The sequence below is a fragment of the Hypanus sabinus genome, chromosome 25 (genome assembly GCF_030144855.1).
Source record: "Hypanus sabinus isolate sHypSab1 chromosome 25, sHypSab1.hap1, whole genome shotgun sequence".
NCBI classification, from domain to species: domain Eukaryota; kingdom Metazoa; phylum Chordata; class Chondrichthyes; order Myliobatiformes; family Dasyatidae; genus Hypanus; species Hypanus sabinus.
The window spans coordinates 45044987-45058318 of NC_082730.1; the positions used below are offsets into that span (position 1 = coordinate 45044987).

The 13332-nt window shown below is 45.7% G+C and overlaps 1 protein-coding gene across 1 annotated transcript; it reads left to right on the forward strand.

Annotated features, from left to right (window-relative positions):
- Positions 1–835: 835 nt before the first annotated feature.
- rabif (RAB interacting factor) lies at positions 836–9242 on the forward strand. Its single transcript, XM_059950505.1, has 2 exons — positions 836–1082; positions 7333–9242. The coding sequence occupies exons 1-2, from the start codon at positions 876–878 to the stop codon at positions 7579–7581; spliced, it is 456 nt and encodes a 151-aa protein (XP_059806488.1). The 5' UTR covers positions 836–875; the 3' UTR covers positions 7582–9242.
- The last annotated feature ends 4090 nt before the right edge of the window (positions 9243–13332 follow it).

The following is a 13332-nucleotide window of genomic DNA, read 5'->3' on the forward strand; positions in this document are numbered from 1 at the left end:
TTGTCCCCCAAAAATCTGTCAGGGTCTCTCCAAATCAGAAACACTGGATCAACAGTTCCATGCGAGCAGCACTTACCGCGTGACACAGAGCTTGTATTGGTAATCAGCAGGAACTCAAGAAATGTAACTACGATCTGTGCAAAGTCATCAAGGCAGCAAAACGACAATACAGGGACAAGATTCAGACTCAACTTTCCACCAACAACACATGCTTATGGCAAGGTCTGCACATCATCGCAGACCTCAAAGCTATCAAAAGTCACTTTTGATAAGAGTGATCCCACCAGTGATCAAAAGGCAGTCTCCCCTGGCTGTAACAGAGCGATCAAAAGACAGTCTCCCCTCTCCGGTAGCAGAGTGATCACAGGCAGCCAGTGCTCACCCTCCGCATTTGCCTCGACGTTTCAATCTCCTTGTCACTTTAATCAGTGAACAATGGAAGGTTTAATCTGCAACATCTCCTCCTGGAATCCTCTCGGACATGCAATCTATGGGCTTTCAAGGACACTATCCCTTATTCTCGATATTTGTTGCTTATTTATTGTTATTTTGTGTTTTGTAATGTATTTGCAGAGTTTGTCTTTTGTACTTTGGTTGTCTGTCTTTTGTATGGTGCGATTTTTCATTGATTCTATCATGTTTCTTTGTATTTACTGTGAAAGCCGAAAGAAAAAGAATCTCAGGGTTGTATGTGGTGACATATATGTGCCAATAATGAATTTGTTTTGTAATTTGATTTTGAATTTTATCGATACTGTTTCGGGAGCGGATGTTTACCGTCAGGCCGCTGCTCTGGTCCGCCCTGTTACCATGGTCACGGAGGCGGAAGTTGACCGAGCGGAAGCGGAAGTTGCTGATCTGGAAGACGACGCGATATGGAGGATCCGGCGGAGGGTGATGGTGCTGTGGTCGGGACAGTCTGTCCACCGGCGGAGCAGCAGACAGAGCCTCCCGGCGGGGACGACCCCGGGCTTTCAACCGGCCTGGTCAGCGACTCCGGCACTAATGGCAAGGCGGTTGTTTGTGAGCGGTGCGGCTCCCGTGTGCTGAGCCCGGGGACGGCGCGGTATCGCCGCAGAGAGGTGGGGCGAGAGCCGCGGCCGCGGCCAGAGTTTGGAAGGGGGGACCCAGCATGCTAGGGAGCGGCCGAGGGAGGGAGTTGGGGAATGAAGAGCAGGATAGGTGGGAGGGACCCAGAGTAGGAGAGTGACAGTGTGGCACCCAAGAGAGGGACAGGAGGGAAGGGAACAGGGGATTCAGATTCTCCCAGTGGGAGAGAGGAGGATCCAGGACAGGAGCAGGTGGGTGGTTGGGTGGGGTTGGCAGGGATTGAGATATGAGTTACCCAAGAGGGAGAGAGTTAGAGTCGGGCAGAGGCAGGATGGGATCTGTTTTACCCAAATGGTAGGGTGGGGGGGGGTGCTTTTTGGGGGAGAAGGAGGTAATCGTTATGATGATGCAAATGCCGGTGTGGAGGGGTGAGAGAGTGTATTCTGTGTTGGAAATTGGAGGAAGGGAATGGCGAAGGGAACTATAGACCCACAAGTGAGGGGGATGTGCTGATTGTCATTTGGCTGTACCCACATACAGCAGCAAATGAGACACCAAGGCATAAAACACAGTAATATCACCACAAATAAGTTAACAATCAGGTTCACATACGATACAAGTTTAAAAAGTAAACAGTAAGCTACTGATGCTTTGTACATGATGAGATCTGGGTGGTAGCAGGAGGTTCAGTTGTCTTATGACCTGGGGGTAGAAACTGTTTCCTATCCTAACAGTCCTTGTCCTAATGCTACTGTACCTCCTGTCCGGTTGGGGGGGGGGGGGGGGGGTTCAAAGAGATTGTTGACAGATAGGGAGGATCACTTGCCTCAGTCACCTCAGGATGTTGAGATGTGGCTGTGCTTCTGTAACCAGAGCGGTGGTGTTGAGAGGGCAATGCATGGATGAAACAAACAAGATGCTGGAAGTTAGGCCTATTTACATAGGGAAATGGCTAGTTCATGTTTCGGGGCGAGACCCTTCATTTAGGGTAGAGGGGCCCCAAAATGTCAACTGTTCCTTTCCCTCTACAAATGCTGCCTGGCCTGCTCTGTGTTCCTCCAGAATCTTGTCTGTTGCTTGGGTGGATGAACTTGGCTTTTGGCAAGGGAAAGATGAAGGAGGAATAAAGTTCAGAGTGGATCAAAAAAAGCTGCAGAAAGTTGTCAGCTCCATATAGGCTCTAGCCTCCCAGCACTGAGGACACCTGCAGAAGATGATGCCTCAAAAAGGTGGCATCCCCAACCCCCACTCCTCTTGTAGCTGGACTTGGCAGAGTTTCACAATATATGCCAGTGATACTAAACATGATTAAGATTCTGTGTGCTGGGTAACGAGTACATGCAGGGATGGAGATCAGAAACACAAGAAACAGGAGAAGGAGTAGGTCATCTGGGTCCTTGAGGAGCCTTTTTATTCAGAGACATCGTGCCTACCAATGACACGGCCAGATTGTTATATCCAGGCTTCACAGTGTCTACCTTTACTTTCCTCGTTCTACTTCCCATTCTGTGTTTTGAGAGGCTCATCATGAGGCACATCAAGACCCTACTGTCCCCCTCACTGAACCCCCTGCAATTCGCATGTCATCCCAAGCATTCAATAGACAACACCATCACCACCACCCTCCACCTGGCCCTAACCCACCTGGACAAGAAAGACACATACATTCAAAAGCTGTTCATAGGTTTCAGTTCAGCATTCAACACAATCATTCCTCAACACCTGATTGGAAAGCTGAGCCTACTGGTCCTGAACACCTCCGTTTGCAACTGGATGCTAGACTTCCTGACTGGGAGACCTCAGTCAGTCCGGATCGAAGGCAGCATCTCCAACACCATCACACTGAGCACGGGGCCCCCCAGGGCTGTGTGCTGAGTCCACTGCAGTTCACTCTGCTGACCCACGACTGTGCTGCAACACTCAGCTTGGAGCCACATCATCGTTCACCGATTACATGACTGTGGTGGGTCTCATCAGCAAGAATGATGAGTCAGCTTATGGAGAAGAGGTGCAGCGGCTAATGGACTGGTGCAGAGCCAACAACCTGTCTCTGAATGTGAACAAAGCAAAAGAGATGGTTGTTGACTTCAGGAGAGCATGGAACAACTACTCTCTGCTGAACATCGATGGCTCCTCTGTAAAGATCATTAAGAGCACCAAATTTCTTGGCATTCACCTGGCAGAGAATCTCACCCAGTCCCTCAACACCAGCTCCATAGCAAATAAAGCCCTGCAGCGTCTCTACTTTCTGTGAAGGCTGAGGAAAGTCCATCTCCCCCCCCCCCCCCCCCCCCATCCTCATTACATTCTACAGGGGTTGTATTGAGAGCATCCTGAGCAGCTGCATCACTGCCTGGTTCGGGAATTGTACTGTCTCGGATCGCAAGACCCTGCAGTGGATAGTGAGGTCAGCTGAAGGGATCATCGGGGTCTCTCTTCCTGCCATCACGGACATTTACACCACACTTTGCATCTGCAAAGCAAACAGCATTATGAAGGACCCCACGCTACCTCATACAAACTCCTCTCCCTCCTGCCATCTGGGAAAAGGTACCAAAGCATTTGGGCTCTCACAACCAGTCTATATAACAGTTTCTTCCCCCAAGCCAGTAGACACCTCAATACCCAGAGTCTAGTCTGACACCAACTTAGACAGACAGACACACACACACACTCTCTCTCTCTCCCCTGAATGCCACTCCACTGCTTTTGCAATTTTTGATCACTTCTTTCTCAATTCCTGCCAAAACGTTGTTTACATTTACATAATTTATTATTATATTGTAATTTGCCCTTTACTGTGTCCATTGTCTTGTTTACTAATTATTGTACTGTCTTGCACTGTTTTGTGCGGTTTATGTAGTCCTGTGTAGGTCTGAAGTCTAATGTAGTTTTGTGTTGTTTCATGTAACACATGGTGCTGAAGGAACGTTGTTTCATTTTTCCTGTGTACTATGCTGGCAGCTATGGTTGAAAAGACAATAAAAGCAACTTGACTTGACATATCGGCTCATGGCCGTCTCTATTGCCATTAGAGGCATGTAGCAGACTCTGAGACACATGGATGGTAGATGAATGGAGGGCCCTGTGGAAGGAAAGGGTCAGATTGATATAAGTAGGTTAAAGAGTTGGCACAACATTGTGGGCTGAAGGGCCTGTACTGTTCAAGATTGTTTAATGTTATTTACCAGTACACAAGTGTAACGAAGAATGAAAAAGCATAAAAAAGCACAGTAAGATAAAGAACACAATAATAATTAAACAATGAATCCATAAGATTACTTCTACATTCATTATATGTCCATTAAAGTGACACTAGGCACAGGAGTATACGTGACCTGACTGACAGGAAATGATAAAGTAGTGTTGGTTGGGGTTGTGGAGGGTGAGTGGGTGAAGGTGTTGCTTGGGAAGGTAACTGTTTTTGAGTCTGGTGGTCCTGGTGTGAATGCTACATAGCCTTCTCCCAATGGGAATGGGATAAACAGTCCATGATCAGGGAGGGTGAGTTCCTTCATGATGTTACTGGCCTTTTTCCAGCACTTTTCTGTATATGTGTCCTTGATTATGGGTACAGTGGTGCCGGCGATGCATTGGGCAGTTTTGACTACCCGTTGTCGAGCCTTCCTGTCAGCTGCAGCACAGTTTCCACACTGCGCAGTGGTGCAGCCTGTTAGGACAATACGCGGTAATGTTTTATGTGTAAGTAAAGATGGTGAATGAAAATGAAGATTTAAACAAACAAAGCTGGAAATGGGAGAAAAGTTGAGGTGACAGTTGTTACTGTCACATGTATTGAGATGCATTGAAAAGCTTGTCTTGTATGCTGTTCATGCAGATCAAATCATTACCCAATGCATTGAACAAGAATAAGGTAAAGTAATTCAGAATAAACTGTAAAAACTACTAAAGAAGTGCAGTGCAGATAAATGAAAAGGTGCAGGATTGTGAGGCCTGCAATGAAACTTATCGTGCAAGAGTCTGATAACAATGGTGTAGAAACTGTCCTTGAGCCTGATGGTATGTGCTTTCACCTATCCCTTTCCCCCACTTTTTCATTCTGGCATCTTCCCCTTCCTTATCAGTCCTGAAGAACAGTCTCAGCCAAAAATGTTGACTGTCTATTCATTTCCACAGATGCTGCCTGACCTGCTGAGCTCCTCCAGCATTGTGTGTTGTTTTGTACCTCCTGCCCAGTGGAAGAAGGGGGGGAGGGAACATCTGGGGAGGGCGAACTTTGGCTGTTTCAGCAACAAGTGTGGACAGAGCCCATGGAAGGGGAGGTTGGTTCCCGTGTCCACAAATCTGCAGTTTCTTGTGGCCAGTTTTCTACAGAGAGTAAGGCAAACTTTGTTGGAATAAAGGAGATTAATACATTTTTCTAGGGGCTGAGACAGATTCAAGTTCAAAGTTATCATTCATCTATACCCATGTATACAGCTAAAGGAAACATTGTTCCTCTGAGGCCAAGATGCAAAGTCCAGTGTGTATATATTACATACAGTATGTAAAATAACAACACCATAATATTAACATTAGAAAGTATCCTACAGATGTATGTACAACTGCATATGCAGTTCATTGTAACTCTGGTGGCTGTCATATCCAACAATATCAGGAGACCTGGGCAGCAGAGTTTTTGGAAAAGCCATCACACTGGGGCAGGTCCACTCACTTGACCTTGGAAGTCTGGGTCCAGTGATACGAAGAGGTTGACTGGGACTTGCTTGGTCATAGTGGATGACCATGATATCTCCTGTGCCTTGTCAAGCCCCTTGCTCTCCACGATGCGTTGCAGAACCACCTTCCTGGCCGTTGGATCTCACTGCAGATCTCATCAGCCAGAGTTGACTTTGCATGCTGGGACAGGCATGTCTCTATCTCACCAGGGAATGAGACCCACCAGCTACCCTTACCTGGTTTAGCCTGCCTGTCAAAGTGGTGTACCAGGGTGCAGTTACTGTCGCATGCAAACAGCAGATTAGAACCATAAGTGAGAGCTGGATGTCCGGTGGGGCCCCAAAGATAAGTGAGCTGTCCCAGAAAGTACACGACAAGCACCTTCACCAGAGGCTGGATATATAGATATATATATATATATATATATCACATTCAGCACATAAAATAACAGTAATATTAATGTTAAAATGTATTCTGTAGATGTCCTTTGACCAAAGTGCATATACAACATATAAAACTAAATATAACCCTAGTGGGTGGCAAAGGATGACTAGAATTGTGGGACTTGGAGTGAAAGTCACGCTTATTAGGACGCCAGTTGGTATGTAAGAACCCAATGTGTGAAATCTGTTTTGCAAAAGCAGGACAGTCCAATGTATAATAAAAGCTATAAACTACAATAAGTATATGAGATTTATTAAAACAATAAATTGAGTAGTTAAAGAGAGGGAAAATCCCTGAGCTAGTGTTCATGGTTTCATCGTCTGTTCAGAAATCTGACAAAGGAGAGGAAGCAGCTGTTCCTGAAGTGTAGAGTGTCTTCAGGCTCCTCAAGGTAGTAATGGGAAGAGGCCATGTTCTGTTGATGATGGATGCCACCTTTTTGAAGGTGTCCTGGATGCTGGGGAGGCTAGTGCCCACAGTGGACCAGGCTGTGTTCACAACCTTCTGCAACTTTTTCCAATCTAATGCAATGGGCCCTCTATACCAGACATTTCAAATGCTCTCCACAGTACTGCTATAGAAATTTGTGAGATCCTTTGGTGATATTAGCAATTCTCAAATTCTTAATGAATTTGTCAAGCCTTTTTTGTAATCACATCAATATGTTTGGCCCAGGGTAGATCTTGATATATTGATATTGATAGATATTGACACCAAGATGGTAAAATAATATAAATTTGTTTTGCTAATCATCTCCTGTGAGAAGCTATGTAAATATTTTTGAAAGGACGTGTACGTAATGTGCAAATTATGTGTTTGTGCCCCCCCCCCCAAACAGAGTTGGTTTGTCCAACTCAGTAGGTCAGGGAGAGGAATAAACAGTCGAGGCTTCAGGTTGAGACCCTTCATCAGGACTGTTTATTCTTTTCCATATATGCTGCCTGACCTGCTGAATCCCGGCAGCCGTGTGTGTGTGCGCGCGCGCAAGCGTGTGTGGGGGGCCTGTGTGTGTGCATGGAGGGCTGTGTGTGTGTGGGGGGTGTTGGCTGTGGCTTCCAGGTGTCTGTAGACCCCCTCATGTTTCCAGTTGGTCAATGTACCTGTCAATCACTGTGATGCCAAAGCTGATTGGGTTAATGTGTGCACATTGCCTTGCAGTTGTTCCTGCCATCCATGAGGCAGAAAGTGGCACTGGGCACTAAGGACAGCATGGTCACAGGAGACCTGCTTCTCGAGCACTGGTTCGTGGATGACATGTTTGCCTTTGAGAATGTTGGCTTCACCAAGGACACGAATAACATCAAGTACCTCGTGTGTGCCGACTGTGAGATTGGCCCTATTGGTTGGCACTGTGTGGATGACAAGAAGAGCTTCTATGTTGCTCTAGATCGAGTGCAGCATGAGTAGAGGGCAGTGAGGGAGCACAGAATGATCGGGGGATCCTCTGTGTTAAACCTGGACACTGGACGGGGACTTCAATCATCTGTCCAGCAGCAGATGCATTGAATGTTATTCAAGATCACAATTGTAAAGCAGAACAAAATAATTGTTACTCCAGATCCCATGCAGCACAAAAAACACAATGAGATAAAAAACAGTGCTAAAAACGATAAATATAAATAGATAAGATAGCTTGTTTACATTGATTGTATGTTCATAAAGTTACACTAGGCACAGGAGTATTTGTGTTTAAGGTGGCTGACAGGAAATAAAGTAGTTATGATTGGAGGGGTAGGGTGGATCAGTGGGGGCAGATGTTGATCAGCCTAACTGCTTGGGGAAAAGTAACTTATTTATGAGTCTGGTGGTCCTGTCATGGATGCTAGGTAGCCTCCTCCTTGATGGCAGAAGGACAAGCAGCATTCCATGAGCAGGGTGTGTGGGAGCCTTCATGATGTTACTGGTCCCTTTTTAACACCTTTCTGTCGATATGTCAATGGTTCTAGGAGCTGCTCTTCAATTGGCGTTCTGCAGTGGAGGTGATGGCTTGGCTAGTGTTTGTAGGTTATTTGAAAAAAAATCATGTGACCCCTTGTTCTTTTGTTTTTGATCATCATCTGTCATGGAGAGAGTCAGCACTAGTTGGAATGGCACAGTCAGATAGTGGATAGCACAATTGCTTTACAGCACCAGCAACCTGGGTTCACCCGTCACTGTCTGTAGGGAGTTTGTATATTCTCTCCATGATTGACTGGCTTTCCTCCCGCATTCCAGAGGCCTATAGATTAGTAAGTTGTAGGTGTGCTCTACTGGCAGGCTGCCCCCAGCTCAATGCTCACTGATTTGATTTGACGTAAACAATGCATTTCACTGTATGTTTCAATGTACATGTGACAGATAAAGCTAATCCTTTAAATCTTTAATGCGTGGTCTTGTCCTAGACAGGACATTAGCATATCACTTTATAGAACCGGATTAAATTCAGATTTGATTCTCACCTCTATCTGTAAGGGGTTTGTATGTTCTCCCTTTGAATGTCAGGGGTAAGTTCTTCACATACAGAGTGGTGGGTGCATGGAACACCCTGCCAGGGATGGTACAGGGAGCTATGTCAGAAAAATGGTAGAAATAGGTAGAAAAATGGAAGATGATGTGGGAGGGAAAGGTAAGTTTGATCTTGGAGTAGGTTACAAGGTCAGCACAACATCATGGGCCAAAGGCCTGTACTGTTCTATGTTCCTGTGGTAGGGTTAGTGACTTGTGGGCATGCTATGTTGGCACCAGAAATGTGGCAATGGGTGCTGGGTGCCTGGCACAATCGTTTTTGATCTGATATAAAATGACCCATTCCACTGTTTCAATGTATGCTTGACAAATAAATTTTAAACTTTAAAACTAATGCCGTGGATGTACCAGGAGGGGTGTGATGCTGTGGCATATGTATCCCTTGTGGGTAGTAGGATAATGTAATTGCTGGAAACATGCATAATTGACAACCACTGACATTGAGTTGGGTTCACTGAAAGAGGCTGATCTGATGTGATGACATAATTATGTGAATTTCTGTTACCCCGCTTTGTGTTCAGTTTATGGATACAATAAATGAGTTGTTTTCCTTGAACATAAAATGCCTCACATAGTTTTATTTGAGAAAACCTACATTGGTGACCCCGATGCTCCAGAGTTACTGAATATGTCGGCCAACGCTGCCTCTTTGAAACTGCCGGGGTTTAGGGAGCAAAATGCCGGTGCTTGGTTCATACAGGCTGAGGCTCAATTCATGCTGTGACAACTCTCCATGGACACACCAAATATTTCTTTCTGGTAGCATCACTCAACAACTCCATAGCTGTGTCTACGGGAACACCTACCTGAACACAATAAATAACAATCACTGAAAACCCACCTTTTACAGACTTTTAGACTATCGCAGTCTGAGTGCACCAAACCATTGCTCTCCTTGCCTGGCCTCGGTGATCTTAAGCTTTTGGAGCTAATGGACCATAAGTTGTCTGCCTGATCAAGTTCCCGTAGCCCGCGCTACTGCACCTGTGAAGGACTCAAGGGGGCTTTGCTAAAATTTCAGTGAGTAGAGTCCCAAACCTGCTTAATGCTCTACTCCACTGTAATACTGATAATGAATTTAGCTTCTCAAATTCCAAGGTGAATTCAATCATACTATGGTCACTTTCCCCAAAGGGTTCTTTTACCTTACGCTCTCTAATCAATTCTGGTTCTTCGCACATTACCCAATCCAGAATAGCTAATTCCCCAGCGGGCTCAACCACGAGCTGCTCTGAAAAGCCATTTTGTAGGCATTCTAGAAATTACCCCACTAGAAATCGAGCACCAACCTACCTGAATATTGAAATCCACCATGACTATTGAAACATTGCCCTTTTGGCATGCATTTTCTATCTCCCATTGTAATTTGTAGACTACATCCTTACCACTGTTTGAGGGTTGGATGGGTGGAGGGTGTATACAACTCCCATTGGAGTCTTTAACACTGCAATTCTTTAGCCCGACCCACAATGATTCAACACCTTCCTACGTCACCTCTTACTCATGATTTGATTTCAAATTTTACCAACAGAGCCACGCTGCTCCCTTTGTTTCCTGCCTGTCCTTTCAATACCATGTGTATCCTTGGACATTAAACTCCCAGCTCTAATCTTTCAGCCATGATTCAGTGATACCAACAACATCATACATGTCAATCTGTAACTGTGATTCAAGTTCATCTACTTTATTCTATATACTGTGCGCTTTCAAATATATTACCTTCAAATTCTGTAGTCACCCTTTTCAATTTTGTCTACCTTTTACATTACAACTCATCCTGTTAACTGCAGTCTTGCCCAGTCAACAGTTCTTCTCACTACACAGTGCTCTGTTTGTAAACCATAAGACACAAGAGCAGAATTAGGCCATTTGACCCATTGAGTCTGCTCTGCCATTCAATCATTGCTGAACCTTTTTTCTCCCCTCCTCAGCCCCACTCCCCAGCTTTGTCCCCATAACCTTTGATGCCATGTCCAATCATGAACCTATCAAGCTCTGCCCTAAATACACCCAATGACCTGGCCTCCACAGCTGCCTGTGGTAACAAATTCCACAAATTCACCACGCTCCAGCAAAGAAATTTCTCTGCATCTATTAATTGGACGCTCCTCTATCCTAAGGCTGTGCCATCATGATCTTGACTACCCCACCACTGGAAACATCCCTTCCACATGTACTCTGTACCTTTCAACATTCAAAAGGTTTTAACATTCATCCTTCTAAATTCCAGCGAGTACAGACCTATCAAGCGTTCCTTATAGATAAACTTTTCATTCCCAGAATCATCCTTGTGAACCTCCTTTGAAACCTTTCCAATGTCAGCACATCTTTTACAGAAATCTTGAACGGTGAGAAGACAGCTGAAATGTCTCCACCCAAGCAAGGCTGCAGCTCCAGGGTGGTGTCAGCCCCAGGGTGCTCAAAGCCTGTGCCCCCCAGCTATGTGGAGTACTTCACCATGTCTTCAACCTGAGTCTGAGTCTCCAGAGGGTTCCTGTGCTGTGGAAGACATCCTGCCTTGTCCCTGTACCAAAGACGCCATGCCCCAGTGGCTCCAATGACTACAGACCGGTGGCATTGACCTCCCACATCATGAAGACCCTGGAGAGACTTGTTCTAGAGCAGCTCCGGCCTATGGTTAGGCCACACTTAGACCCCCTCCAGTTCGCCTACCACCTCCAACTAGGAGTTGAGGATGTCATTGTCTATCTGCTGAACCATGTCTTCGCCCACCTGGACAAGCCGGCGAGCACTGTGAGGGTCATGTTTTTTGACTTCTCCAGTGCGTTCAACACCATCCGCCCTGCTCTGCTGGGTGAGAAGCTGACAGTGATGCGGGTGGATGCTTCCCTGGTGTCATGGATTATTGATTACCTGACTGGCAGACCACAGTACATGCGCTTGCAACACTGTGTGTCAGACAGAGTGGTCAGCAGCACTGGGGCTTCACAGAGGACTGTCCTGTCTCCCTTCCCCTTCACTATCTACACCTCGGACTTCAACTACAACACAGAGTCTTGCCATCTTCAGAAGTTTTCTGATGACACTGCCATAGTTGGATGCATCAGCAAGGGAAACGAGGCGGAATACAGGGCTACAGTGGGAAACCTCGTCACATGGTGCAAGCAGAATCATCTGCAGCTTAATGTGAAAAAGACTAAGGAGTTGGTGGTGGACCTGAGGAGGGCTAAGGCACCGGTGACCCCTGTTTCCATTCAAGGGGTCAGTGTGGACATGGTGGAGGATTACAAATACCTGGGGATACGAATTGACAATAAACTGGACTGGTCAAAGAACACTGAGGCTGTCTACAAGAGGTGTCAGAGCCGTCTCTATTTCCTGAGGAGGCTGAGGTCCTTTAACATCTGCCGGACGATGCTGAGGATGTTCTACGAGTCTGTGGTGGCCAGTGCTATCATGTTTGCTGTTGTGTGCTGGGGCAGCAGGCTGAGGGTAGCAGACACCAACAGAATCAACAACCTCATTTGTAAGGCCAGTGATGTTGTGGGGGTGGAACTGGACACTCTAATGGTGGTGTCTGAAAAGACGATGCTGTCCAAGTTGCATGCCATCTTGGAAAATGATTCCCATCCACTCCATAATGTACTGGTTAGGCACAGGAGTACGTTCAGCCAGAGACTCATTCCACTGAGATGTCATAGGAAGTCATTCCTGCCTGTGGCCATCAAACTTTACAACCACTCCCTCGGAGTGTCAGACACCCTGAGCCAACAGGCTGGTCCTGGACTTATTTCCACTTGGAATAATTTACTTATTATTATTTAATTATTTATGGTTTTATATTGCTATATATCCACACTTGGTTGGTGCGACTGTAATGAAACCCAATTTCCCTCGGGATCAATAAAGTATGTCTGTCTGTCTGTCTTTTAGATGAGGAGCCCAAAACTGTTCACAATACTCAAGGCGAGGTTTCACCAGTGCTTTACAAAGCCTCAGCATCACATCCCTCCTCTTGTATTCTAGACCTCTTGAAATGCTAACACTGCATTTGTCTTTCTCACCACTGATTCTACCCGCAAGTTAACCTTTAGGGTGTTCTACACAAAGACTCCCAAGTCCTTTTGCATCTCAACACTACCTGCCTTTCCACCAATGTTTGTATCATCTGCAAACTTGGCAACAAAGCCATCTATTCCATCATCTAAATTATTGATATACAGCATCCACTGACAGCCAACCAGACAAGGATCCTTTCATTTTCACTCGCTGCCTCCTACCAATCAATACTCTAACTTTCCTATAATCCCATGTGCTCTTAACTTGGTCTGAAAGCCCAAATATACAACATCCACTACATCCCCTTTATCTATCCTACTTGTAATCTCCTCAAAGAATTCCAACAAGTTCATCAGGCAAGATTTTCCCATAAGGAAACCTTGCTGACTTTTTGTAACTGTGCTACAAGTTCATCTACCTTATTCCACATACTGCACACATTCACACATTCAAATATAACATCTTTAAATCCTGTATTTACCCCTTTCAAAAATAAAATAGCTATCCGATCTTCAGCATTATCACTACAGTTCCCATCCCCCAGTTAACTTAAACATTCCCAACCAACTATAGACAACCCGCCCACAAGGATATTAGACCACCACCCTCCCTGCCACCCCCCACCCCCACTTT